The sequence below is a fragment of the Mesoplodon mirus genome (assembly GCF_964341445.2).
Source record: "Mesoplodon mirus genome assembly, chromosome: 2".
NCBI lineage: Eukaryota > Metazoa > Chordata > Mammalia > Artiodactyla > Ziphiidae > Mesoplodon > Mesoplodon mirus.
In genome coordinates this window covers 192,858,344-192,883,298 of record NC_138977.1, presented here as the reverse complement: position 1 = coordinate 192,883,298, position 24,955 = coordinate 192,858,344, and the positions used below count along the sequence as shown (strand labels likewise).

The window sequence follows — 24,955 nt, the reverse complement described above, 5'->3', positions numbered from 1 at the left end:
TAGTGGTACGGCCAAGGACATGACAACCAGGATGTGTAAGTTTCCCAGGAAAGGGTAGAATCACATTAACACGGGAAGTGCCAACCAATGCCGTAAGTGGGAAGAATTTGAAAACACACAGGAGATAAACATAAACATGGGTTAAAATGTATCAACAGGATAATACACACTGACTCACAACTTGCTGAGTCATTATATAACTTTGCTCTCTATAACTTCCTGACTGGTAGCCTGGTGGGTGAAAATAAAACAACAACTCTGTGTGCTTGTACACACACATACATACATATATTATACATGCACATATATATGACTTTTTATATATAACATATTAAACTTAATTAAAACAAAGTATGACTTAAGTTTACCAGGGGAAACATAGATTTTTAAAAAACAGAAACAGTGCTCTAAAATCTCACTACACATCTAAATCATGTTTCCCTTCTCCTAATCAATATCTGTCTCTGAAAATGATAATACAGTTACTTTCACACCAGAAGGGATGGGAAAAATAACAATACTTTCCAAGGACCACTGGTGTCAATCATCACCACTAAGGGATTCACACATATCTTCACTCATTTGTTCTTCAGAACTCTTTGGGGAAAATATTATTATCATGCCCATTTTATTTTACTTTATTTTGACATTAATTTTTTATTGAAGTATAGTTGATTTACAATGCTGTGTTAGTCTCATGTGTACAGAAAAGTGATTCAGTTATACACACATATATATTTATTCTTTTGCAGATTCTTTTCCCTTATAGGTTATTACAAAATACTGAGTAGAGTTCCCAGTGCTATACAGTAGGTCCTTGTGGGTTATCTTTTTTTTTTTTTTCCGGCCGCACCACACGGCATGCAGTATCTTAGTTCCCCGACCAGGGATGGAACCTGTGGCCCCTGCAGTGGAAGTGTGGAGTCTTAACCACTGGACCACCAGGGAAGTCCCGGTTATCTATTTTTTTATATAACAGTGTGTACATGTTAATCCCAAACATTTTATAGAGGAAGAAACAGAAGTTTTCCCTTAATATCATTATATAGGAGAGCTGCCAACTTCTCTTTTACCCAACTGGCCCAGGAGGTACAAAGATGTATAAAAATACTTTCTCTGCCCTAAAGCGTCTTTGTCTCAAAGCACTTTTCTGCCCAGGCTGTTTAGCATCCTCGCAGCTCCCCGGCTGTGTGCCACTTGTCTTCCTGGGTATAAACATCTGAGTGCGGTCAGCAGCCACTGTCTGTCCTTGGGAGTTAGGAGGTGGATCTCCGTCCATGGAAGCATCTCACTGCAGAGACCTCAGAGTCAAAGATTTAATGCCTGTTTGGTCCAGAAAAATCCAAGCTTCCCCTGGTCTCCTCTGCCTGTAGCTTCAGCCAATTAAGATTAATACTATGAATAATAAGAGATGGCATGTGCTGAGTAACTGTCATGACCAGATCCTGCCAAGCCTTTTATATTAGGACCTCATTTTATCCTACAACAGCCCTATGGATTGGATATTCTCATGGCCTTTTTACGGATGGAGCAACCGAGGCTACGAGTGGTTAAGGAACATACCCAATGTTATACTACTGGCAGAGATGGGACTTGGGCTTGGTTCCAAATCCATACTCTTAGTCTTTAAGCCAGCATTTCTCAAAGAGCAGGTCACAGAGGTCAACCTCATCAGGAGCTCATTTTAAATGGACAGATTTCTGGGAAACCCAAAGCCTGTCAAACTAGGAGGTCTGAAGCTGTGGCTGGGAACTTGAGCTTTAATCAGATTTCTCTGGTGATTCTTCTGCATATCAAAATTTGAGAACCGGGGCTTCCCTGCTGGCGCAGTGGTTTAGAATCTGCCTGCTAATGCAGGGGACACGGGTTCGAGCCCTGGTCTGGGAGGATCCCACATGCCGCTGAGCAACTAGGTCCGTGAGCCACAACTACTGAGCCTGCGCGTCTGGAGCCTGTGCTCTGCAACAAGAGAGGCCGCGATAGTGAGAGGCCCACGCACCGCGATGAAGAGTGGCCCCCACTTGCCACAACTAGAGAAAGCCCTCGCACAGAAACGAAGACCCAACACAGAAAAAAAAAAATTAATTAATAAACTCCTGCCCCCAACATCTTAAAAAATATATATTTTTTGAGAACCAATGTTAACGTCCTATGATTGAAATTTTCCAGTTGCAAATTTATGCTTACCAGGAAAGGCACTCCATACCCACTAAATTGAAACTTAAGGATTAGTGTATAAATACTTGGAAACAGGTTACTTTCATAATTGAGGCAAAGATCAAGCATTCCCGTTGTAGTCACTGCAGGGTTTAGGTAAAGCGAACCAAGTTGACTGTAGTGTTGTACTTCACTTTCACCACCAGAGGGCGCGAGCTCTCCGGTAAAGAAAAGGACAGTCTCATCTGGAAACTGGCGTGGCCCGAGGCAAAGATCAGGAAAACCTGAACCACCCACCGAATGCGCATTAGTGAAATGTTCTTTCCGTGTAAGCACCCAGCCGCAGTGCCTAAGCACCTCCTCCCAGTTATAGATCAGAAACTCCTCCCCTTCATGCCACAGATGCCCAAGACTTGGAGGACTGGACAGGTGGCAGCATCTTTTTTTTTTTTTTTGCGGTACGCGGGCCTCTCACTGTTGTGGCCTCTCCCGTTGCGGAACACAGGCTCCGGACGCGCTGGCTCAGCGGCCATGGCTCACGGGCCCAGCCGCTCTGCGGCATGTGGGATCTTCCCGGACCGGGGCACGAACCCGCGACCCCTACATCAGCAGGCAGACTCTCAACCACTGCGCCACCAGGGAAGCCCATGGCAGCATCTCTTGATGAGCCTCACATGAATCTCCAGAGGAGGTAAACCCAGCAACAGACAGGTTTGGCTGCTTCATGAGTCCTCTTCTCTCCCCTAACAATAGCAAACCAAACTCTATCTAACACTTCTCCTATGACCACCAATTTTCCCAGAACGGGCCCATACAGCCCCTGAAGATGACATGAGTTTTTAATAACATTGATCCACATCATGCAACCTTTGCTGCGAGCATATGAGCAAAAGGAAGCACTATTTTTTAAAAACGAATAATTCTCCGTTGTCTGTGCGGCATCATTTGTGTCATCAGGCCGAGCTTGAGTATTTTTAGCAGGATTTCAAACAAAGAACAGCCTGGAAAAGAATTTGCAGTTCCCACAAGGGAGGGGGCTGTCTGGGCCAACACACTCACTGACTGCAACTAAGCTTATTCAAAAAGATCGGACAAAAAAAAAAGAGAGAAGGAGATGGGACAGCTGGGGACGTGGTTCTTCTGCATCAGAGTATGAAAACCAGATGTTTAAGTAATGTTTATTCCTGGGAGAACCATGTCAATTCAGGTAATGTTGGAAGGGCACATACTAGAGATACAAAAAACAAGGTTCTGTCTGTATGGGACTTACAATCTGTGGGGAAAATGGACATTAAACAAGTAGCTAGGGTGCATCATGAGGATTACAAAAGTGGAAATATACGGGGTATGAGCTCTTATGACCTCAGGGGAGGCCTCCCTGAGGAAGTAATGCTTAAGCAGAGGTTTACAGAGTAAGAGATAACTAGGAAAAAAAGCGGGGGTAGTGAGAGGGTTGAGGCTGGACAAGAGGAAGTAGGGCGTATAGGGAATGTGTTCCAGGCAGAGGCCCAGAGATGGGAGAGGACGCTGCATGTGCAGAAAAGAGAAGACAAAGAATTGAACCCACACATAGACTTTAGAAGTACGACTACACTTGACTATAACTTTCCAAAGTAGAGTTCATAACATTTTCTCTGTGAAGTGTCTGTCTTGAAATCAGACACCGATTACAAGCTATTAAGGCAACGCTGAGTGAGCACTTCGTCATCTCTGATTCACTTGCCATTCCCGAGCATTTTCTCTTACAGGTTAAATCAATTCTTCATCTCAATTTCAGAAATGTATCTGGGAAACGAACACCCTAAAACCACCATCTCTCACTCTAATTTGTTCCTGATGGCTCCAGCTATTCCAGACTGTTCTTTATGTGGCAACTTCATGCCCCTTAAAGATGGAAAGGAATATAAATGATTACCATTTGCCTGATTGGTTTTGTAACATGGTATCTTCAAGGAAAACAGATGACGACACAGGCTCCTCCTTGATAGAGGTAAAACAAGACAACACTAAACTAAACTATTTGTCTCCATTTGGTTTTAGAATGTCTTTTGGTCTAGATAATGCCCAAGACATTGACTTCAAACAAATTAAGTAAAGCCGGTCTGTGGTCTACAGTATTCTAATTCTACCCTCTCTCCCCCAGGGTCCTTCTCCATTTTCCTGTTTTCTCTCCCTCATCCTCTGCATCTCCCCAGACTAACTAAACTAATGTTTTTGTCAGCTGCCCCCAAGAAAAATATATTCTTGCCTCGTGAAAAGCCAAGATGCTAGAAAAGGAAACAAGTTTCTTAAAAAAACAGAGAAGAGTTCTTTGCATATTGGTGTCTTCACAATAAATAACAAGCTAATGTCTTCTAAGAATAAGGAGCTGAAAGTTTACCTTTCTTCATCTCTGCCAAATACATGACATTTCTCAAGCATCCTTTTCACAGAAGACATTCGCTTGCTAGAAAATTCTGCAAGACATGCTGGAAGAGAAACATCTGCTTTCCACATTTGGGACAACTATAGCTGGTTTTGCAACAGAAATTTCGATATAAGTCCAAACCATTATAATAAGGCAGTTTCCAGCACGACTGAAGTGGGTGCAGCAGGGGATGAACTGGGGGGAAAAATACTGAACCAATTCTAGGATGTGGCCTTAGCTGATACTGTATCTCAAATATAATGCCACTTTTTCCACAAGTAAAATTCTACTAAAAAGAAACCAAGAATAACTTCAGTAGCTGAGAATAATCCACAGACATCCTGCTTTGCTCCAAGGTCTATGAAGAGAATGATTTCTGCATGACAACAAAGAAAGTCATTGCCATTCCATCTCTGAGAAAAAAAGAAAACAAATTCAGTAAATATTTTTTGAGTATTATATTAGTTTGCTAGTGTGGCCATAACAAAATACCACAGACTGGTTGGCTTAAACAACAGAAATTTATTTTCTCACAGTTCTGGAGGCTGGAAGTAAGAGATCAAGGTGTTGGCAGATTTGGTTTCTTCTGAGGCCTCTCTCCCCGTAGACGGCCATCTTCTCCCTGTGTCATCACAGGGTCTTCCCTCTGTGTCTGTGTACTAATCTCTTCTTCTTGTAAGGACACCAGTCACATTGGATTAGGGCCCCCTCTAGTGGCCAAATTTTAACTCAATTACTTCTCTAAAGGTTCTTTCTCCAAATACATTCACATTCTGAGGTACTGGGGGTTGGGACTTCAACATGTGAATTCTGGGGGGGACACAACTCAGCCCATAACAAGTACATACCAGGTGCCAGGCACTGAGTACAAACAGACGAGCATTCAAAACCAAAGGAAATTCTCAATACTCTGTAATGACCTATATGGGAAAAGAATCTAAAAAAGAGTGGCGATATATATATATATATATATATATATATATATATATATATATGTATAACGGATACACTTTGCTGTACAGCAGAAACTAACACATTGTAAATCAGCTATAGTCCAATAAAAATTAAAAAAAAAATACAAAGGAAGCTCAGGTGTAATTGGTTCATTTTCTACAGAAGCACAAATCTGAAAAGAAATGAACTATCTTTGCCTTTGAAGGTAAGGAAGTGGCAAATGGGGCTCTGGAATGGATTCATATTCAAATGAGGGAGCTGCACTGCCTGCTGGGTATGAGATCTTCCAGGGGAAGCTCTTCCAGAGAACGTCTATGGTCACACACCCACCCACTCACACACACACACACACACACACACTCACACTCATACGGGCCTCCACGGTGACTCACGTGGGCTCTGCTCCCGGCCAGCCCAGCCCTCGGCGGCGTGTCCACATCTCTGATGGTTCCTCTTTCAGACACAGAACATCAGGAACTCATTCTTCCACGCAGAGAGAGTCATAGGTTTGCAGCCTCCAGGAGTCCTTCAGCTCTGTGACAAGGTCCTCCTGGGAAGTCTGGTTAGTTGGGCTTGCACCTGGCATAAGAAAACCATACGCCCTTCAAGAGCAGCTTTTCAAACTTCGTCTCAGGCCCGAGATTTTGCGTCCCCTTGCAAGGGAATAAAAATGCCAAGAATGCCCCACTCCTTTAGGGAATATGATATATCTTTTTAATGAAAAACGTGTTCCCTTCTAATTTGCTATTCAGAAGCAATATAACTGGCTCTGAATGCTCAGAGTAGCTCTTTCTATTCTCTCCAGAAATCTAAGAAGCCAAATGTTCTTGGCTTTCAGTTGAGTCCTTTCTATCTCTAGGTACCATTCAATGGCCATAGTTTTTTCATCAGATACCTCTCACTGGACATCCTCTGGGTCTACTACTGTATCTTTGGTTTCCACCCTGAGGATATCATTCATTTCTCAACTCTCCCTTTCATTGTTACTTGAAATTACATAATCTTTTCCTGTGATCAAGTATTTCAGAATATCATGCTGTCCTTAAATGCTAAGACGTTGAGGACAGCATCACTCGGGGGAAAGTGGGCTGCCCGTGGAGCCAGGCTCGCAGAGTTAATATGCCCTTAGCTGTCGGAGACTATAGACTCAAGTCCCCGTGCATTGGGCAAGCAAAGCTCTTGCTTCTGGAGTCTGGGACCTGAACTCTCCAAGCCTACAAGTTGTCATAGGCAGAAACAAGTCACTGAGCTGCCCACAGTAGGCTCTTTATGAACGAGAACTAGAGTAGAAGCTAGGTGACATGATACCTGTATTAGGGAAGAGACAAGTGGGGGAGGAATGTTATCTCGTCCAAGCACAGAGTGCAGGGAATATTCCTCCTAGGAATACAGAAATCCTTGAACTAAAAAGTAGATGCTAGTACATGAAAACAAGATCATTTAGGCAACTCAGATATAATGCCAGGGGGAAAGCAAAGTCTGGGAAACCTGAGGTTGGCACACAAAACATTGGGACGAGAGATGGTTAGATCGGATTAGCTTGACTTCCATTCTTCTCTCCTTTTATTTGGGCTACATTTTCTTCATAATGTTTTCCTATCAATTCAACTTGCCAACATACTCCATCAGTCCCCTATTTCTTCTATTAATCTATTATCTTTTGATCCAGGTAAATGCCTTTATTATCTGGGTACCAGTCAAAAATTCCATTCCAAGCCTTGGTCATATTATAACTCTGTATTCATGATACCCTATTCAGTTTAAACATATTTTTCTTCCTATTCCCTGTGCCTTGGCTTATATAGATACTTTTAATTATGAATGTTGTTTCCAAATGATTTTATTTATTCTTTTTGGTTGAGAATTATCAGTATTTCCTAACCCTCATTTCTTCTCCCTGTCATCCCTATTGGCTTCCACAGAAATAGGCTTTACATTTCCATCTGAGCCTTTTTTTATTCCTCTCTCAAGTGTCTCTGCTTTTAGTCCTCTAAATCAAGTTAATGAATCATCGGCTATCTCAGGCCCTCTGACACCTGATCCCTGAGTAGAAGCTCAGGGCTCTGGTCTCCTACTCTAAGACTGACTACAGACTCTGAGCCAGGATTCGCTGACACTGAAAACACATGATGGGCTCAACTGTCTGCAGCCGTGTTTCTTCTCACATCCTTCTTCAACCACCGCAGGGAAAAGTCTCAGAAACATATGGCCTGTCTTGGAAACCCCCTGGTACTCAGAATTTCTTATGTGGAACTACATTTCACAGGAATAAAAATAATACAGGAAAACATCTAAAGCTCTGAACACACATGCAGAGACCTCTAAAAATACCAGACAGTATAACTTTTAAAAATTGTGAATCACTACGTTGTACACTTAGAACTTATATAATATTGTACACCCACTATACATCAAAAAGAAAGTTAAAAAATTCCAGACATGTTGTTTGCGGCACAATTTATTATCTGATCATAGTATTTGGGCACATTAATAGGTATTGATTTAACTCCATTGTAACCTCTCTTGAGACAAAGCAACCCAAAAAGAAAGCTTCAAAATGTGCAAAAGTAATAAATATCAAACTTTCTGATCTAAAATGTATAAATATAAAATGTCAGTCCTTTCTGGAAACATCTTAAGAAAATCCAGCAACCACAGGTCCATGGGTAAGTGTCTGGCGTGGACGGTGCTAATCTTCGGAACATATCACCTCAGATCCAGTACGATTATTTTTATGTCTTTTACCAACACATGTTTGCATATCTAGGAAAGAAAAAATTGGCTTTACCTCATGATGTTTAACACGATTCTCTTTAGGGAGGGAGTATGAATTTCCTAATTTAAAATGTTTCTAATTTTAAAAATATTTCCACTCAGAACAAATACAATCATATGTATTCATTTTCAACAACAAGAAAATGTTTACAAAAGGTGCAAGTAATTTTCATTTTAAATAAATTCTAAGTTCAAAATACTGTTTCTCTGATGTCACAGCCAGGGAACAGCCAAGCAAACAGCCAAGCAAACAGAAAAGGATGTACTCAAATAATGTTACTTTGGGGCTATATAAAGCTAATCAAAAACATAGGATTACAGTTTTCATTGAACTGTTATGAAAAACTAATTTGGCCATATCAAGCAGAAATAATTCAGGACACATTTAATATCATTTTCTTTAATAATCGTTTGCTTGCTGGGACCCTGGAGAAAACTGTTAATTGTTTAAGTATCACACAGATACGTAAATGGAAAGGAAACTTTATGTATAATCAACTCTGCTACAGAAATACTGTCATTCTTTTGTAAGTAAAATAGTAATGACAAGAAATCAGAAGAAAATACAAAGATTGATTAATTTTATGAGATAAGAAAGTTCCAAACTAAGCAATAAAGTGTTTTATCCTATATTATATTGCTACTATTTCTCTCCTTAAAAAAAAAAAGAGGCTTATGTGTTTTATAGCTGGAAGTCTCTACCTCTTAATCTCCTTCACCTATTTCACCTGCAAACCCCCTTCCCTCTGGCAACCATGCATTTGTTCTATTTATGACTGTTTTGTTTGTTTTGTTTTTTAGATTCCACATATAAGTGAAATCATATGGTATTTGTCTTCCTCTGTCTGACTTATTTCACTTAACATAATACCCTCTAGATTCATCCACGTTGTTGCAAATGGCAAGATTTCATTTTTTTTAAGGTTAATATTTCATTGTGTGTGTGTATGTATATATATATATATATATATATATATATATATATCACATCTTTTTAAGCCACAGGGGTGTAATATATAGCATAAGGAATATGGTCAATAATATTTTAATAACTTAGTATGGGGACAGATGGTTACTAGACTTATCATGGTGATCATTTCATAAGGTATGAAAATGTCACTATATTGTATACCTGAAAGTAACATATTACATCAACTATATTTCAATCAAAAAAAAAAAGGAGGGGGTGAAAAATAGACACTATGTGCAAAAAATAACCAACGTTGTCTACTCACACTGAACAGCCTGGGGTCCTTGGTGTGTGGATGAAAGCCCTTCTTTTTACAAGCGGAAACCTCAAGCATGCCAGCATTGGTGAGCCTGAAGATGCCGGTGCTAAGTTTCAGAGTGAAAAAAAGGTACAAAAATTAAGGATCATTTGGGCTTTCCAGATGCTTTAATTTGAATGGCACAAGCATACATATTCTTCAAATGGAATGGAGAAAGAAACGACAAACTAAAAATTTTACAGTGATTTTTTTAAACCAGTGCTGTGCTGATGGCCTAGAGGAAGACTGAAGAGACCAGTGCTACTGCCAAGTGCCTGAACTGCTGTGTGAGACCTTGGGAGAAAAGCTGAGACCCCTAGGAGGAAATTACAGCTGGTGGATATTTCTAATTTCTCTAATACATGCATATCTCATTTTATTGTACTTCACTTTATTGCACTTCGAAGATACTGCATTTTTACAAATTGAAGGTTTGTGGCAACTCTGCATTGAGCAAGTCTACTGGAGCCATTTTCCAGCATTTGCTCACTTCACCTCTCTTTGTCACATTTTGGTAATTCTCACAATATTTCAAACTTTTCCATTATTATATGTGTTATGGTAAAGTGTGATCAGTGATCTATGATGGGCTGAAGACTCAGATGATAATTCGCATTTCTGAGCAATAAAGTATTTTTAAATTAAGGTATGTACATTGTTTTTTTAGACATAATGCTACTGCACACTTAATAGTCTGCAATGTAAACATAACTTTTATATGCACTGGGGAACCAAAACATTCATGTGACCCACTTTATTGTGTCAGTTGCTTTGTTGTCGTGATCCGGAACTGAACCTGCAATATTTCTGAGAAATAAATAGTATTTATAGCTGCAGTAAATATTTACTGAGTGCGGGCTGTGGTGCCAGGCACTATGCTAAGCCCTTTATGTAGACTATCATCTAGTTTCACCTTCACATCAATCTGTGATGGATAAATATCAGGGATGAAGAGACTGAGGCTCACAGTGGTCAGGTATCAAATCGGGATTCCAGTATCAGTTTGTCTGATTCCTCTGCTCATAATCATGCCATGATAGTCATTGTCCTCCAAATTTAGGAAGGTTTTGGAGATAATTAAGCTAAGACTGGGAATTTTCTTCTCTCTCTCTCTCTCTCTTTTTTTTTTTTGTTTTTGGCCGCACCATTCAGCATGTGGGATCTCAGTTCCCGGACTAGGGATGGAACCCGTGCCCCCTGCAGTGGAAGCTCAGAGTCTTAACCACTGGACCGCCAGGGAATTCCCCAAGGCTGGAAATTTTCTCACAGCAGAAATCATACAACAGAACTTAGATCTCAGACGGCACACTGGAATAACATCTGCTTTATCCACTTCAAGGTCATGTAAAGAAGGAAAACCAGTAATTCTACCACGGAAAGGATGGCAGACCTACAAGTTATGGAAGCCAGCAGGCACCAATCTCTTTTTCCCAAGGGCATGGTTTGCCTACGTATCCAAGTGCTACAACCTGGTGTGTGGACACACTTGAACCTAGGAGACCCAGACAAAGCCTTACTTGAACCCTCTCAATAGTCACACTTACTCTTTATGCTTTGGTGAACAGACAATGGCAATGGCCTCTGGCAACATGAGCTGATAAGAACAGTGAGTGTGGAGATCAACACTGGATAAGAACGCAGTTTGGGTTGGATGTGTCTATTAAAAAAAAGAAAAGAGGACACTCTTATTGGACAATCCTATTGGACAATCAATAGCTGAGTGCTGGCCAAAGTCTGAGCCCAGGCCAAGAAAAAACTCTAGTTATTTGCTTTTTCTTTTTTACCATCATTAATCAAGAGGATTCTGAAAATGTCTTGCTGACATAATCCTTCCCTTTATGCAACTATGGAATAACTCTGACTTTGAGAAGAGGCTCTTGGGAGCATTTATGTACTTTCTGCTTTTTGGGATAACATAAAACTGAAAATTTGCCAAAGCCTTTACATAGATCTTCATTTAATCATCACAACTCATCTGGGAGATACTTAGTGTCTCAGTTTTACGTACAAGGATCCTGAGACTCCTTTAAGGAACTTGCTCGCAAGGAGCACAACTGTGACTGGAAACCCAGAGATACTTATATACAACACCGTGGACATAAAAGGAAAAGTTTTGCTGAATATTCCACACTATGCTGGTATCCCTTTATGGATCCCCATTCCCTATAGATGAGGGAACAGAGCTCTCCGAGGTGTTGAAGATGTTTAGGACTCATCTCGCATGACGGGAGGGAAGGGGAGACTATAAATTAAAAGAGCTGTCTCCCAGGTTTGGGGCTATATACAGACCTGTGTTTAGGAGAGAAAAACACGTGCACCCACATGATTTGTAATTCACAGCAAACCCCAATCACCCTTGAAAAAGGGATGCGACCACTTAAATCATGTATCCAACATCCCCGTCATGCTGGGTCCTGGCTCCATCGCTCCCTAGTTGTATGACACTGCAAAGATTCCATAACCTCCTCATGCTTATTTCAGCAATTGTAAAATAAGGATAATAATAATTTTCTTCATGGGATTGTTATGAAACTTAAATGAGACAATCCATGTAAAATTCTTAAAACAGTGCCTAGCACAGAGATAGGAATCAAAATCATTAGCTTTTATCATTGCTATTGTCATTGCTGTTTTTATTGTAATGTTGTCACTTTTTTTAATTTAATTTTTATTTTATATCGGAATATAGTTGATTTACAATGTTGTGTTAGTTTCAGATGTACAACAAAGTGATTCGGTTATACATATACAGATATCCATTCTTTTTCAAATTCTTTTCCTATATAGGTCATTACAGAATATTGAGGAGAGTTCCCTGTGCTATACAGTAGGTCCTTGTTGATTATTTTATATATAGTAGTGTATATATGTTAATCCAAACTCCAAATTTATCCCTCTCCCCCTTTCCCCTTTGGTAACCATGTTTGTTTTCTATGTCTGTGGGTCTATTTCTATTTTGTATATAAGTTCATTTGTATCATTTTCTTTTAGATTCCATGTATGTGATATCATATGATATTCATCTTTCTCTGTCTGGCTTACTTCACTTAGTATGATAATGTCTAGGTCCATCCATGTTGCTGTAAATGGCATTATTTCATTCTTTTTTATGGCTGAGTAATATTCCATTGTATATATGAACCACATCTTCTTTATCTATTCCTCTGTCGATGGACATTTAGGTTGCTTCCATGTCCTGGCTATTGTAAATAGTGCTGCAATGAACACTGGGGTGCATGTATCTTTTCGAATTATGGTTTTCTCCAGATATATGCCCAGGAGTGGGACTGCTAGATCATATGGTAGTTCTATTTTTAGTTTTTTAAGGAGCCTCCATACTGTTCTCCATAGCAGTTGTACCAATTTACATTACCACCAATAGTGCAGGAGGGCTCCCTTTCTCCACACCCTCTCTAGCATTTACTGTTTGTAGACTTTCTGATGACGCCCATTCTGACTGGTGTGAGGTGATACTGCATTGTAGTTTTGATTTGCATTTCTCTAATAATTAGCGATGTTAAACATCTTTTCATGTGCTTTTGGCCATCTGTATGTCTTCATTGGAGAAATGTCTATTTAGATCTTCTGCACATTTTTTGATTAGGTTGCTTGATTTCTTGATATTGAGCTACATGAGCTGTTTTTATATTTTAGAGATTAATCCCTTGTCAGTTGCTTCATTTGCAAATATTTTCTCCCATTCTGTGGGTTGTCTTTCCTTTTGTTTATGGTTCCCTTTGTTGTGCAAAAGCTTTTAAGTTTAATTAGGTCCCATTTGTTTATTATTTATTTATTTTTTCCATTACTTTAAGTGGTGGATCGAAAAAGATCTTGCTGTAATTTATGTCAGAGAGGGTTCTGCCTATGTTTTCCTCTAAGAGTTTTATAGTATCCCATCTTACATTTAGGTCTTTAATCCATATTGAGTTTATTTTTGTGTATGGCATTACAGAGTATTCTAATTTCATTCTTCTACATGTAGCTGTTTTACACTTTTGCCAGCACGTCTTATTGAAGAGACTGTCTAATGTTTTCATTATTAACTAGAGGGCATAGACCCATAGAAACCACTTCATGCCTTTACACATAACTATGATCTGTTGAAGAAATGCAAGATTTCAAAACCCCTTTCTACTTTATTTAATAAAATGAAGGTAAAATCCATTGATACCTATTTATAGAAAGATAAATGTCTGGCAGGGAAAAAATAACTATTGGTCTGCAAAGACCTAGATCAACTGAAGAACAGAAATTAACTTTTAAAGCCCAAGTCTTTAGTGAGGGCATGAGTGGGAGGGTCTGACTGCCTGTTACCTGATTCAGTGAAAACCTTCTATTCATACATAGAGCCTTCTATGCCTTGATGAAAAAGTAAGAAGTGTTCAAAGAAGCTCTAGTGCTATGGAGGCAGCAAGCAGATTGTCAAACAGACAAATCACTCTCCCTTCAACTTATTTCCAGACTAAATGCACACTGTTAAGACATTCTGTTGTTTGTTTTTGTTTTGTTTTCATTGTTTCTGTTTTGTGTCTTTGTGTTGCACCTTAAGATATTCTGAGTCCTTCATTTCTGCCAAGAGGAATCACTCCAGCTCCAATAAGGACAGCTCTCCCATGGGAGAATGGTGCTCCAATCCCATGCCCCCATTCTATGGAGATAAAAATGATGCTGATGATGGTAATGACGATGATGACAACATCAGCAGCTGATGCCATTTATCACAACTGAATAACATGCCAGGCACTGAACTAATCACTTTTCATGAATTAATTTTACAAGATGAGATGAGTGCTGTTATTATCCCCATTTTACCAGATGAGGAAACTGAGCTAAGAAGAGTAAATAACATGCTGAAGGGCATAGAGCTAGTTAAGCTGAGATGTCTAAATTGAAATCTGGATCCGTCTGATTCTGATTCAACCTTTCTTTCCTATGACCAATTTATATCCAAAAAATGTTAGCTCTGGAATTTGTTGCTATTGTTATGCCAATAAAAACCATCACAAAAAGTCATTACAACCACTGAAGTTTAGAAATACAGCATGTTACTGATTTCACTGAACCACAACAATCTGACATGGTAAAATTTAAAAAAAGCAAAGTCTTAGGATTCTAAAATTATGCTAAATTCATTATTTAAATAACTTCATTATTGCATACATTATATGTACATGTCAGAAGGGAAAATCTTTTGTTTCTAATCTGGGAAATGTTTTATGAGATAAACTAACACTGACTTTTCAACATAAGTGTAACTTAACTGTCATTCTTTCTCAGTTTATGTTACAATTGCTTTGCTACAATTTGTTTTCCTTTAAAATGCATTCTTGTTACAGAAAATTACATTAAACTAAATAATGCCTTTAAAATGACCCAATTTCTAAGCAAACAGTAAGGCACATACTGGTAAGGAAAACAAACAGACATACAGAAAATTTTTGCAAAGTCTTCATTATAAATAATTTCTTGTATTTGAGAGGTGGTTTATAGTTTTCAAAGGGCTTTCACATCTAGTATGTTGCTTACAGCTCACACAAATCGGTGAGGGAGAGAAGGCATTCATTAGCCCTACTGGATCAATGAGGGAACCTGGAAACAGGACACTAGGAGTCCTGATCCAAGGACTGTACAGGCACACAGTAATTGCAGGTGGAGCTAGGACTAGTCTCCTCTGCCCTCCTGAATTACAAAACACCAAAAGCTTGGTGATTGTGTGTGTGTGTGTTGAGGTGTGGGTGAGGATGTGTGTCCTGCCCCTCCTCAGTATTTCTCTATAAAGCAAGTAAAATAAAAAATGCCTCCTTCTCACTCTTCAGAGGCCCTTGGAGGTCCCTAGGATGTGCCCTGGAAATCCTGACTAGCATCTCATGCTGTGAGATGACTTGTTCCTACACCAGGCCAAGATGTGTGAGACTGAATGGAAAAATGTCCCCAGACAGATGAAACCATGGATAGGAAAAGTACAATATCATCACCAAATATCATCAGCTATAATATTCTGAGTTCCTAGAAAAAATGTGCTAAGAAATTCACTGACATTATCTCACTATCACATGAAGTCCATTATTATGGTCCCCATTTTATGGATGATAAAGCTGATGCTCAGATTGCTTAAATAACTTGCCAACATTCCTATAGTGAATTCTTAGCAGAGCTGATATTTAAACTCATGTCTTTTGATTTGTAAGCCCTTTCCTGCTCCTATGGTGGCCTGGTGGATGTTGGAACCCAATGTTTTTGGCCCTACTCCGTGGCTGTTTATACAGTGACGCATACATCCTTGGCCTGTAGGGGAGGTGAAGTGGAGGGTAAGGTCCCTATTTGATATGTACAAACACCTTTTTAAAAGAGACCTTTTCAGAAATTTTCTTAAAATATTTACTTTAGACCCACAGCCATGGGAAAGAGAATGTTAATAATTGTCTAATCATATTAGTTAAAAATCTGCCTAGGTCTCCATTAGACTACATAAAACCATCAAAACAAGTCAGCTGATTTCCAAATGTTTATCTCTCTTTCAACTTGGGATGGTAGGAAAGAGCATACTATAGCCCTCTCCAAATCTGGATTTGACAGATGTAGACACAGCCTAACATTGAAGAAAATGCTTTAAAACGATGACATTTATTACACTTGAAAATTTTAAAAAGAAACTATTTCTTAAGCTAAACTTCCTCCAGAAGGAAAACAGCCCGCCAAAATAAATAAATAAATAAACTGAAACCCAAAAGGTGAAACGTACATGTATCCAACCCAGAGTGAGGAGACTGTGTTGATCCTGAACACTGAATAATTCTTCTACATTCTCCACGTCGCAATAGTCTGGTCCCGCAGACTGTTTTGGCACGATTAAGTGGGTAATAGTAAATTCATTATGCGTCTGAAAAACAAATAGCAAAGAGAATAATAAGTATCTGGCAGAAAAAAAAAGGCTGAGTAGGAAGTATATAATGTTTTAACAAGACTAGAAAGTGCCCACCACTTACATCATCATCCTCCCACACCGACCCATCACAATTCAAAAACAAAGCCCCATACTTGAACACGGATCATCTGCCCAAAATTTGAGAGTCAGTTGTTTGGAGCCTGAAACCCATTTTCACAATATAAAATGTATCATAAATAGGAATTAGCATCCTGGGCTGGTCCCTGGAAGTTTAGCTAATAAATAATGGTGTGTTATATTACACCTGCAATGGAAAAAATCAGAACAAAACAGCAGCAGTTTTATTTGGTGGGGAGATGCTAATTAAATAATTTTGTGGTTTTATTGAAGGACATTTCTAAGGTTTGTGAAGGTTGAAGGTCTTGTTTTTAGTTTATTAATTGTTATTTAATTTCGTGTGAAGATTTATGACTTTCTTCTACTATGGGGGGGGGTTGGGGGGCATGGAATTCACTGGGATTTTCCATAATTAAGGTAATGTTTTGGATTGGCAGTTAGATAAAGAGAAAAGAAAAACAAATTGCCCCCCTTAGGTAAAAGATAAGAGTTGAAAGGAAGAGGGTTTTAAAGTAGTGATAGGATCCTCAGAAAAAAGAAGTTTGTGTGGCGAGAAGCTGTCCATCCTTGCACAGCACCATCTTGTCTCTAGTCTTAGGGCACTTCTGCAAACTGGGCCCTATTCCTTTGGCCTTGATTACACCACTTCTCTCCATCCCAGCCCCTCCTTTCATGGCTAACTTTATGTATTCTAAACGTATGTAGTATAAACATCGGCTTTCAAGGAACCCCTTCTTGACCCTCCCAGGCAGGGTTTCCCAGTTACACCTTCCCATGATACCCTGCACTTCCACTGAGAGCACCCAGCTCCATTTATAATTAATCATCTCTCTGGTTCTTTATAAGCATCATGTGGCAAAGACTGAGGCTGTTGTAGGTGACTGAATGCCTGTTTGATGAAGGAATGAATGAAGAATGAATCAATGAATGAGTGAATCAAACTAAGTACATCATGCGGTCTTGGGGAAGAAGCATCCATAGCATACTGCCCCCTGCAGGGCAAAGAAAGTGGCTGTGGGGAGGAGATGGCAGGTCACTCTCTTTTGCTTGTCTCCTGTGTTTCTTCTGCCCTGGGGAAACGTGATGATGCAACACTGGAATACAGTAGGAGAATGTGTGTTGAATGAAACATCTTATTCAGTTAAATAACAGTTCCCAAGTAAATGTTTAGGGATGAAAATGTGCCTGGACTTAGAAACATAAACTGATACCCCACAGAGGGTACAAAGGCACTTCCAAAGAAGCATTATTCCTCTTTCTTGAAGTAGGAAATTAAATGTATCTTCTCTCTTTTATCTCCTTCTAGTTTGATATTGTCTTTCATCACTTATTTCTGATAAAATCTTCCATACTTAAATATGACCTGTGCTATAAGATTTCAGTTTGTTGAAACTACTGCCTTAAAGAAAACAACAAAACCCTAGCTTTAGTCTGCATGTATCTGAAAAAGGGTGGCAAGATTATATCTACCACAGACGAAAGCAGGTTGAGTTAATTATAGGAATATATGTGAAACTAACAATTGCAACGGAAATTTGATTCAGAAAACTAGATGGTTTTGGAAATCTGAAAATCTGAAAGCCACCCTTTTTCTAAACAAAGATTTAACTTATGGTTTGATTAGTTAGTTCTTTACAATAAACTTTTATAGTATCTCTGAAATTTTACAATCCATTTTCTAGAAGGATAATTCCATTAATAATGACAGTAGTTTTATGAAATTAATCTATATTAAGTTAATTTCATAATGTTTACGAAACTTAGGATGCTTTTGTTCTGCTCAGCTTATCACAAGAAAGCCAGCTCTACTGAAAGTATCCTGTGCAGGGAAGATATGAAACAAAGACCATACCAGTTTCCCACAGAGTATTCCACAGGTTTCTATTCCTCTCACTGTATTAGATTCTGCCAGGAGCAGAAATCTGTGGCAAAGATCTCTTGATAAAACGACGTATCTCAGTCCTTCAACCACTAAATCTAAGAAACAGAAAAGGGAGAAAAAACAAAAAGAACAAACCTTACATCCCATCCTTCAAAACTGTTTTTAGCAAGTGACTGCAGGTAAATATAAATTTCAAAAATGAAATAATCAGGTGCTCCACTTTCTGTATTTCATTTTAAAACTTGTAAAAGTGAACATTGACTAGAAGGAAGGTAAAATTACCCCTTGCATATAAATTATTTATATACAAGTGGGAAGGTGCAAGCACTTTTACATTTTTGTGCCTTATATCAAGTATTTACATGTATGTGTGTGTTTTCTTTTGGCACAAAGTGCATAGGCTGCATAGAATACATCTCATATTCTATAAGTGGTAGGATAAATCTCTTTTTGTGTTTGCCACGTGTTACTTACATCTTATGAAAGTTGTTGATCATTAGGTAAAAGCACCATGTTTTTGGAAATAATTGGCAGTAGAGTCATTTATATAATGGTTGCTTATCATAAGTCTTTCAAAATAAATGGAAATATAAATTCCACTTAACAGTGTCTGCTGGGAAATTTTCCCTTTTGGTTTTGGAAAGCTGCCAGCACTGATGTAGCAGTCCAGGCAGCACTAACTTTTGGCAGAAACACATAACCCCTTTGGAGGTTAACACCCGTGTGTACAGATCCTCCCGGGCCAGGGAAATGCTAAATATTTAAATGTAATGACTGAACAAGGTTCTGAACAAACAAGTTTTCCAGCATCTTCTTTCCTCTCCAGTGTGTTTACCTTTAGGATTCAGGGCTTCTTGGTCAAAATACGTGAAAGGAAAAAAAATGCTCAGAATTTTTCTCTCTTAAGATCTCTGTACCACGATCAAATACAGTGCTGTTTATTATGGAGTCTCTGTTCTACCAGGGGGTAAATCACGTTTCCTGAATTCTGAGGTTACATATAGCAAAAGTCAGGTGATATTGTCATTCACACCACATCATGTAAGGGAACTACCACAACTAACAATAAAATGAGAAGACCCCTCCCAGATGCGACAGAAATATGGTTCCATTAGAGGAGATTCCATGTCTTGTGGGGTGCATTTCCTCACTTACTCTGAACAGCACTTAGAGTTGCAGCTGGCTTTAAGGCCCTGTTTACGGGAGGCGAGTGGCCAGCGTAATTGGTTGCATCACTTTTATTAGGCTGATCTGCAAATACATTCAGCAAGGAATTGTTCTGGTGTGTGGAAAGGCAGGACAAAGCACTCCCATCAATCTGCTCTGACTGTGCTGGAGTTTCCTGGCTTCGCATCTGACTCCGGGCTAATTCTTGCTTCTTCAGCTGATCTTCGAAAAACAAGAACTGCTTCGATTCTAGCTGCTGCTGGCGCATCTGAGCGATCCGCTTCCTTTCTGCCTCTATCAATCTCTGATGCTCCAGTTTTTTGAGAATTTCAGCTTTATATTTGTTCTAAAAAAATGTGGTTGCCAGAAGAAAAGGTTAGTTTCCAAGGCAAAAGCATCAAACTGGGATTAGACAGTTTCAATCTTCTAGCAGACGGAGAGACACAGCTAGGTACTGCGATATGCCCACAGGGACACTCCTGAGACTGCCAGGAAAATATATAACATCGTGGCAAAAGCTCCTTAATCTGATTACGGGAGCAGTTCTAAATCCACTCATATTTTACCAGAGACGGGCCAGGACAATCAAGTTCCCTCCACCCTCCTGTGCTTTGAAATATTAGTAAATCAAAGTCAGGATTATCTGCACAGCTTGACTGGTCAGACCATACCTCAGAAATAGTTATATCACCCTGGACTGCACTGTCCAATATAGTAGCCACTAGCTACATGTGGCTACCTAAGTTTAATTAAAATGAAATGAAATTAGAAATTCAACTCCTCAGTTCTCACTAGCCACATGTGAAGCACCACGGGCTAGTGCCTCCCATATCAGAGAGTGCCAAATAGCACACTTCCATCATCATACAAAGTTCTATGGGACAGTGCCACCCTAGAACCTTTTGCATTTGACTCTATAACTCATACTGCTGGAATTTTATGGAGAAGGGGGAATCACTAACAAATGGTTCTCAGAATGTGGTCCAATCAACTCTATCAAAACAAACTACTAGGAGTTTTGTTAAAAATGAAGATTCCCAAGCTCCCCAGTCTTAACAAAAATATCCAGGCATTATTAGGTCAAAGAATAAATCTTTAACAAACTTCTCAAATAATTCTGATGAAAACTAGACTTTGGGAGCTACTGTAAGGCAGGGGTGGGGTGGGGGACAGAGCTTACAGCCGTGTAAGCTTACAGCATATCAGCTTACACTTTGATATGCACTCTGGGTCTTGTTATAGAGCAGACTGGCCTTCAGCGGGTCTGGGGTGGGGCCTGAGAATCTGCATTCCAACAGGCTCCCAGGCGATGTGAGCGTTGCCTGTAGCAAAGGCTTATCAGTGTGTTTGTTCATCTCTCCAAGGTGTAAAGCCTGCCATTCTATCCCCCAAAGATTTCTACATGTCATATACTTGGGATCCTACTGTGGACTAGGAAGTAACTGGTGTCACCAAAGGCAGACCAGGTAACAACTGCTGAGGCCGCTCCTCCCAGAGAGCTCCTGAGAGGACCAGCATGCACATTGCTGAGTAGGGAAGGGAACTTAACTGGGCTGTTAAGTTAAATCCCTTCCTGCTATTCTGTCCAAGCCGCCAAAATCACTTGTATCTTTTATACTGAAAATCAAATCATCAGTATCCACACTGGAGGAAATCTTCTCATTTCAACATTTCTTCTGTCACTCAGTGTAAACAGCTCACTCAAACCTGCCTTCTAGCCATACCAAAGGAAGTAGAGAAGGCCTGTGACCACACTCCGAGGTAACAAGATTGGACTGAATTGAGAGTCAGTAAAAGTGACAACTTCCAAAGCACATAAACACATAGCCAAACAAAAAAGCAAAACAACCTTTATCATTATGCTGTAAACATTAAGGGTTCAAGTGTTGAACTGGAGTATCTTATAGACTGACTGGTCAGCTTCTTCTTTCAATGCCCTTCAGTCTCAGACATCATTTTCATTTTCACTCTCTATTTAATAAGAATCCAGGAGCCATCACCCCTTGGTGATATGATTACATTTCACTCATATGGTTAGCCATTATTCCATCTGGACGTTATACTGATTATAATATTTAAGAATCAAATTCACATTTCCAAAGCATACATAATTAGGCACATCAGACCATATACTGTTCTCTATACCTCTCTTACTGTCTCCTTTCATTGCTAAAGAGCAGCCATCTGGCTCAAGATTACATTGGCAAGAGTTGGTCAAAAAGCTCTGCTGAAATCACTGTAAGAAGTCTATTTTCTAATACTTCACTTTATTAGATGTTGTCAGGAAATAAAAATACCACATCCTTGGTGCAAGTGCTTAACCAGGATATCAACATGAATTTTTTATGGGTTTTACATCACTGTATTTTTAATTTTTAATTTGAATGCATACGACATTTGAAAAACTCATTAAAATGAAATTCAAAAAATATTTGCACAGAAAACAGTCATGCAATAAATGTACCAATTGAACTTACTTCACTTTGCAAATATTCTTGGTATTCTACATTATATTTCTTTAAAAGGTCCTTTTTCAATTCATCTGTCCTTGGGAATGCAATCTCCTTCAGTTTCTTTTAAAAAAATATATACACATATTGATTAGTGGGATTTTCAGTATAGTCAGCTTTCAGATCATCAGCTGAGAAAGAAAAACAACTGGTATGTGCATTAGAAATCAAGACACAAGTAACCAAAGATGATCGTGGAAAAATCAATCTTTTCTAGGGCTCCAACATATAACTTTTCAGTAGAGAAGAGAAAAGATTATCCCCTTTGTAAGACCTTTATCGACTTCACTGGTTAGATAAGCATTTTGTTTAGTAGGTACCTCATTTTTAGGTAGTGGGTTTGTAACTGCACATTCCATGGTAGGTAAATTTTATGGCATCATAGTTAGAAGGGACCTCAGAGAATACCGTAAGTAGGGATCCCTAGGCTTAACAGACTGTAAAAAGCAGCTGAGGCACTTTTTATAAAAATATAGATTCCCAGGCCTAACCCGAGACCTACTGAGACAACATGTTTAGAGAAGGGATTGGGATCTGGATCTCAAACAATTTCCCAGTGATTCATAATGCAGGAAAATCTGATACAGTCCAAGCACCCACCAGCCCCATCTTTGTAGAGATGAGGAAACAAAGGCCTAGAGAGATTGAAAGGCTTGTCCAATGTCATACAACTGGCTAATGGCCTCATTAGGACTAAAACTCCTAACTCTAGCCAATCTTTTGTCATCCATCCATCCATCCATCCATCCATCCATTTATTCAAGCACAAACAGAAAATGTATATGCTTCTGGAGAATTCTTTCCCTACAAGTAAAAATAAGAATAACCCTAAATTAGAGTAAAAGAGTCACCTTGGCAGCCTAGGACCTTGGTTTCCATACAGAATTTTCTGAGTTTACGTGAACAAGAGTATTGAGGGGAAATGCTACTCAAAGGCCTGATAATGAATGACCCTTCAGATAGTGTACAGAAAATTTTAAATGTAGATGACCATTTGACAAAAATTTGTGTTCTGCTTACAGGCACCCCCAGGCCTGACATAGCTGGTAAGAAAGCTTTTATTCTGTTATGTGGTAAAATATTTTTTGAGAGTAATTTAAAATTTCATACTGTGATTGACTTTGTACACATTGTTTTATCTTCTATCATATAAAATCAATCCAAACTACTTAAGACAAATAAATGGAAAACATTTTAAAATGTTATCTAAAAGGATATATTCTTAGCTAAAGATATTTGGAACTATATATGCAGCAAATGTTGATGGTAAATAAATACTTTTCAACAACCTTCCTTTTCCTTTGGAATATTTCAGGCCACTCACTAAACACTTTATTGTCTCATAGGCTAGTACTATAAGAAGAAAATGACTAGAACTTTGTGGCTGCCTTAATAATCAACACTGATATTCAAATAGGTTTTGGGTTCAGAATTGTATGGAATAATCAAAACCAGTCAAAATGACTGTCTCAAATAAGCACGGGGAAGTAGACAACCATTCTCTCAATCTCTGGGAGGAATCATAAAATAATTCCTTCTTCACGTCTTAATATGATTAAGTATATTCTTGATCTTTTTCTTTATTTTTTTTTCTCGTCTCAAGTAGACATCCCACAGTAATGATGACTAAAGGTCTAGGAAGAGATCGAAACATCATAGCTAATGGAATGAATCTTTTGTACTTAAACTCTTGAGAGGATGAGACAGAGGAGAGGAAGGGGATGAATCAATAATGGATACTTGTGGAACATTTGAGCGCCCCAGGGGAGAGTCTATCCCACAATACCTTCATAATATCCTGCTTTTCGGGTACTGCACATTGCTGGTAATCTCGATGGTTAGGAAGCTTTTCTACAAACAAACTGCAGAAAAAGAAAACACATCCTTGGCATTATATGACAGAAAAAGCTCAATGATGGCTTCTAATTTGAGAATGAGCCTCCTTTTCAAACAGGACATGGTTAATAACATTATTTAACCTATATTCTTTCCATTTGCCTTTCCATCAAAGGTTGGCCCAAGTATGATTTTGGCATTACAGGGTAGTTAAGCTCAGCAAACTAAACACTGAGGTTAAGAGGGTTAAATTTGGGATGCTCCCTGATGAGACCACATCACTGGTTTTTCTCGGGTCTTCAGCACTCTATCCCACTTGAGCATCATTTGACTTATGTGTAGTGCTGGCAACACTGAGGATCACGTGAAAATGTAAGAGTTTGGAAAGATGGATGTAACCCCTTCTCACCATTGAAAGACTCAAAGGGCCACTGATGAATCAGTAGTGCCATGGTGTCTATATTAAAAACTCTTAAATGAGAATTCATAACTCAGAGAAATGTCAGCCAGAATCCTTAATGGATTAGGAGGTGCTAATTAAGAGTTAATTATTTTTCATCACCTTTTGAGGAACAAGGGACAATAAAATGAAGGGAAATCAGTACAGCAAACCTGGTACATTGCTTCCAGGGAAAGTGAAGATATTGCTTCCACAAGGGCAGGAAATTCTGTTTTTGGTTTTTCCTTATTGATGTATTCTTAGCCTGTAGAATGGTGTCCCTCTCGTAATGAATGTTCAATAAATATTTGTTAAATGAATGAAAAGCTCTTAGAGCAAATACTATTTTTGATCAACTAATATGTTATACCTTATAACTACTGATGTTCTATTGTTTACAAATCACACATACACTCATCATCTCATCTATAGAATACAGAGGAATGGTATTATAACTCTTATCTCTCAAATAAGAAAATTAAAGCCTAAAGAAACTACATAAGGTGTGTCAGTTGCCTAAGGCTTTTGTAAGTAGCATAAAGTCATAGACATTTAGA

General features: G+C 38.9%; 1 protein-coding gene across 7 annotated transcripts in view; it reads right to left on the bottom strand.

The window, feature by feature from the left end:
- Positions 1-4,947: 4,947 nt before the first annotated feature.
- Positions 4,948-24,955, bottom strand: part of STAMBPL1 (STAM binding protein like 1) — a 45,535-nt gene continuing 25,527 nt past the window's right edge. For 4 of the 7 annotated variants that reach the window (XM_082635635.1, XM_082635636.1, XM_082635637.1 and 1 more), the window contains 8 exons: positions 23,910-23,985; positions 22,091-22,186; positions 19,602-19,959; positions 18,417-18,541; positions 16,304-16,441; positions 11,106-11,218; positions 9,529-9,628; positions 7,969-8,281 (listed from right to left, as the gene is read on the bottom strand). In XM_082635635.1, the coding sequence (XP_082491761.1) occupies positions 8,225-8,281; positions 9,529-9,628; positions 11,106-11,218; positions 16,304-16,441; positions 18,417-18,541; positions 19,602-19,959; positions 22,091-22,186; positions 23,910-23,985 (1,063 nt within the window). In that variant the 3' untranslated portion in view covers positions 7,969-8,224. Of the gene's footprint in view, positions 4,978-5,068; positions 6,098-7,968; positions 8,282-9,528; positions 9,629-11,105; positions 11,219-16,303; positions 16,442-18,416; positions 18,542-19,601; positions 19,960-22,090; positions 22,187-23,909; positions 23,986-24,955 lie in introns of those variants that run through there. The other 3 variants (XR_014295290.1, XM_082635638.1, XM_082635640.1) reach the window with 3 other exon arrangements.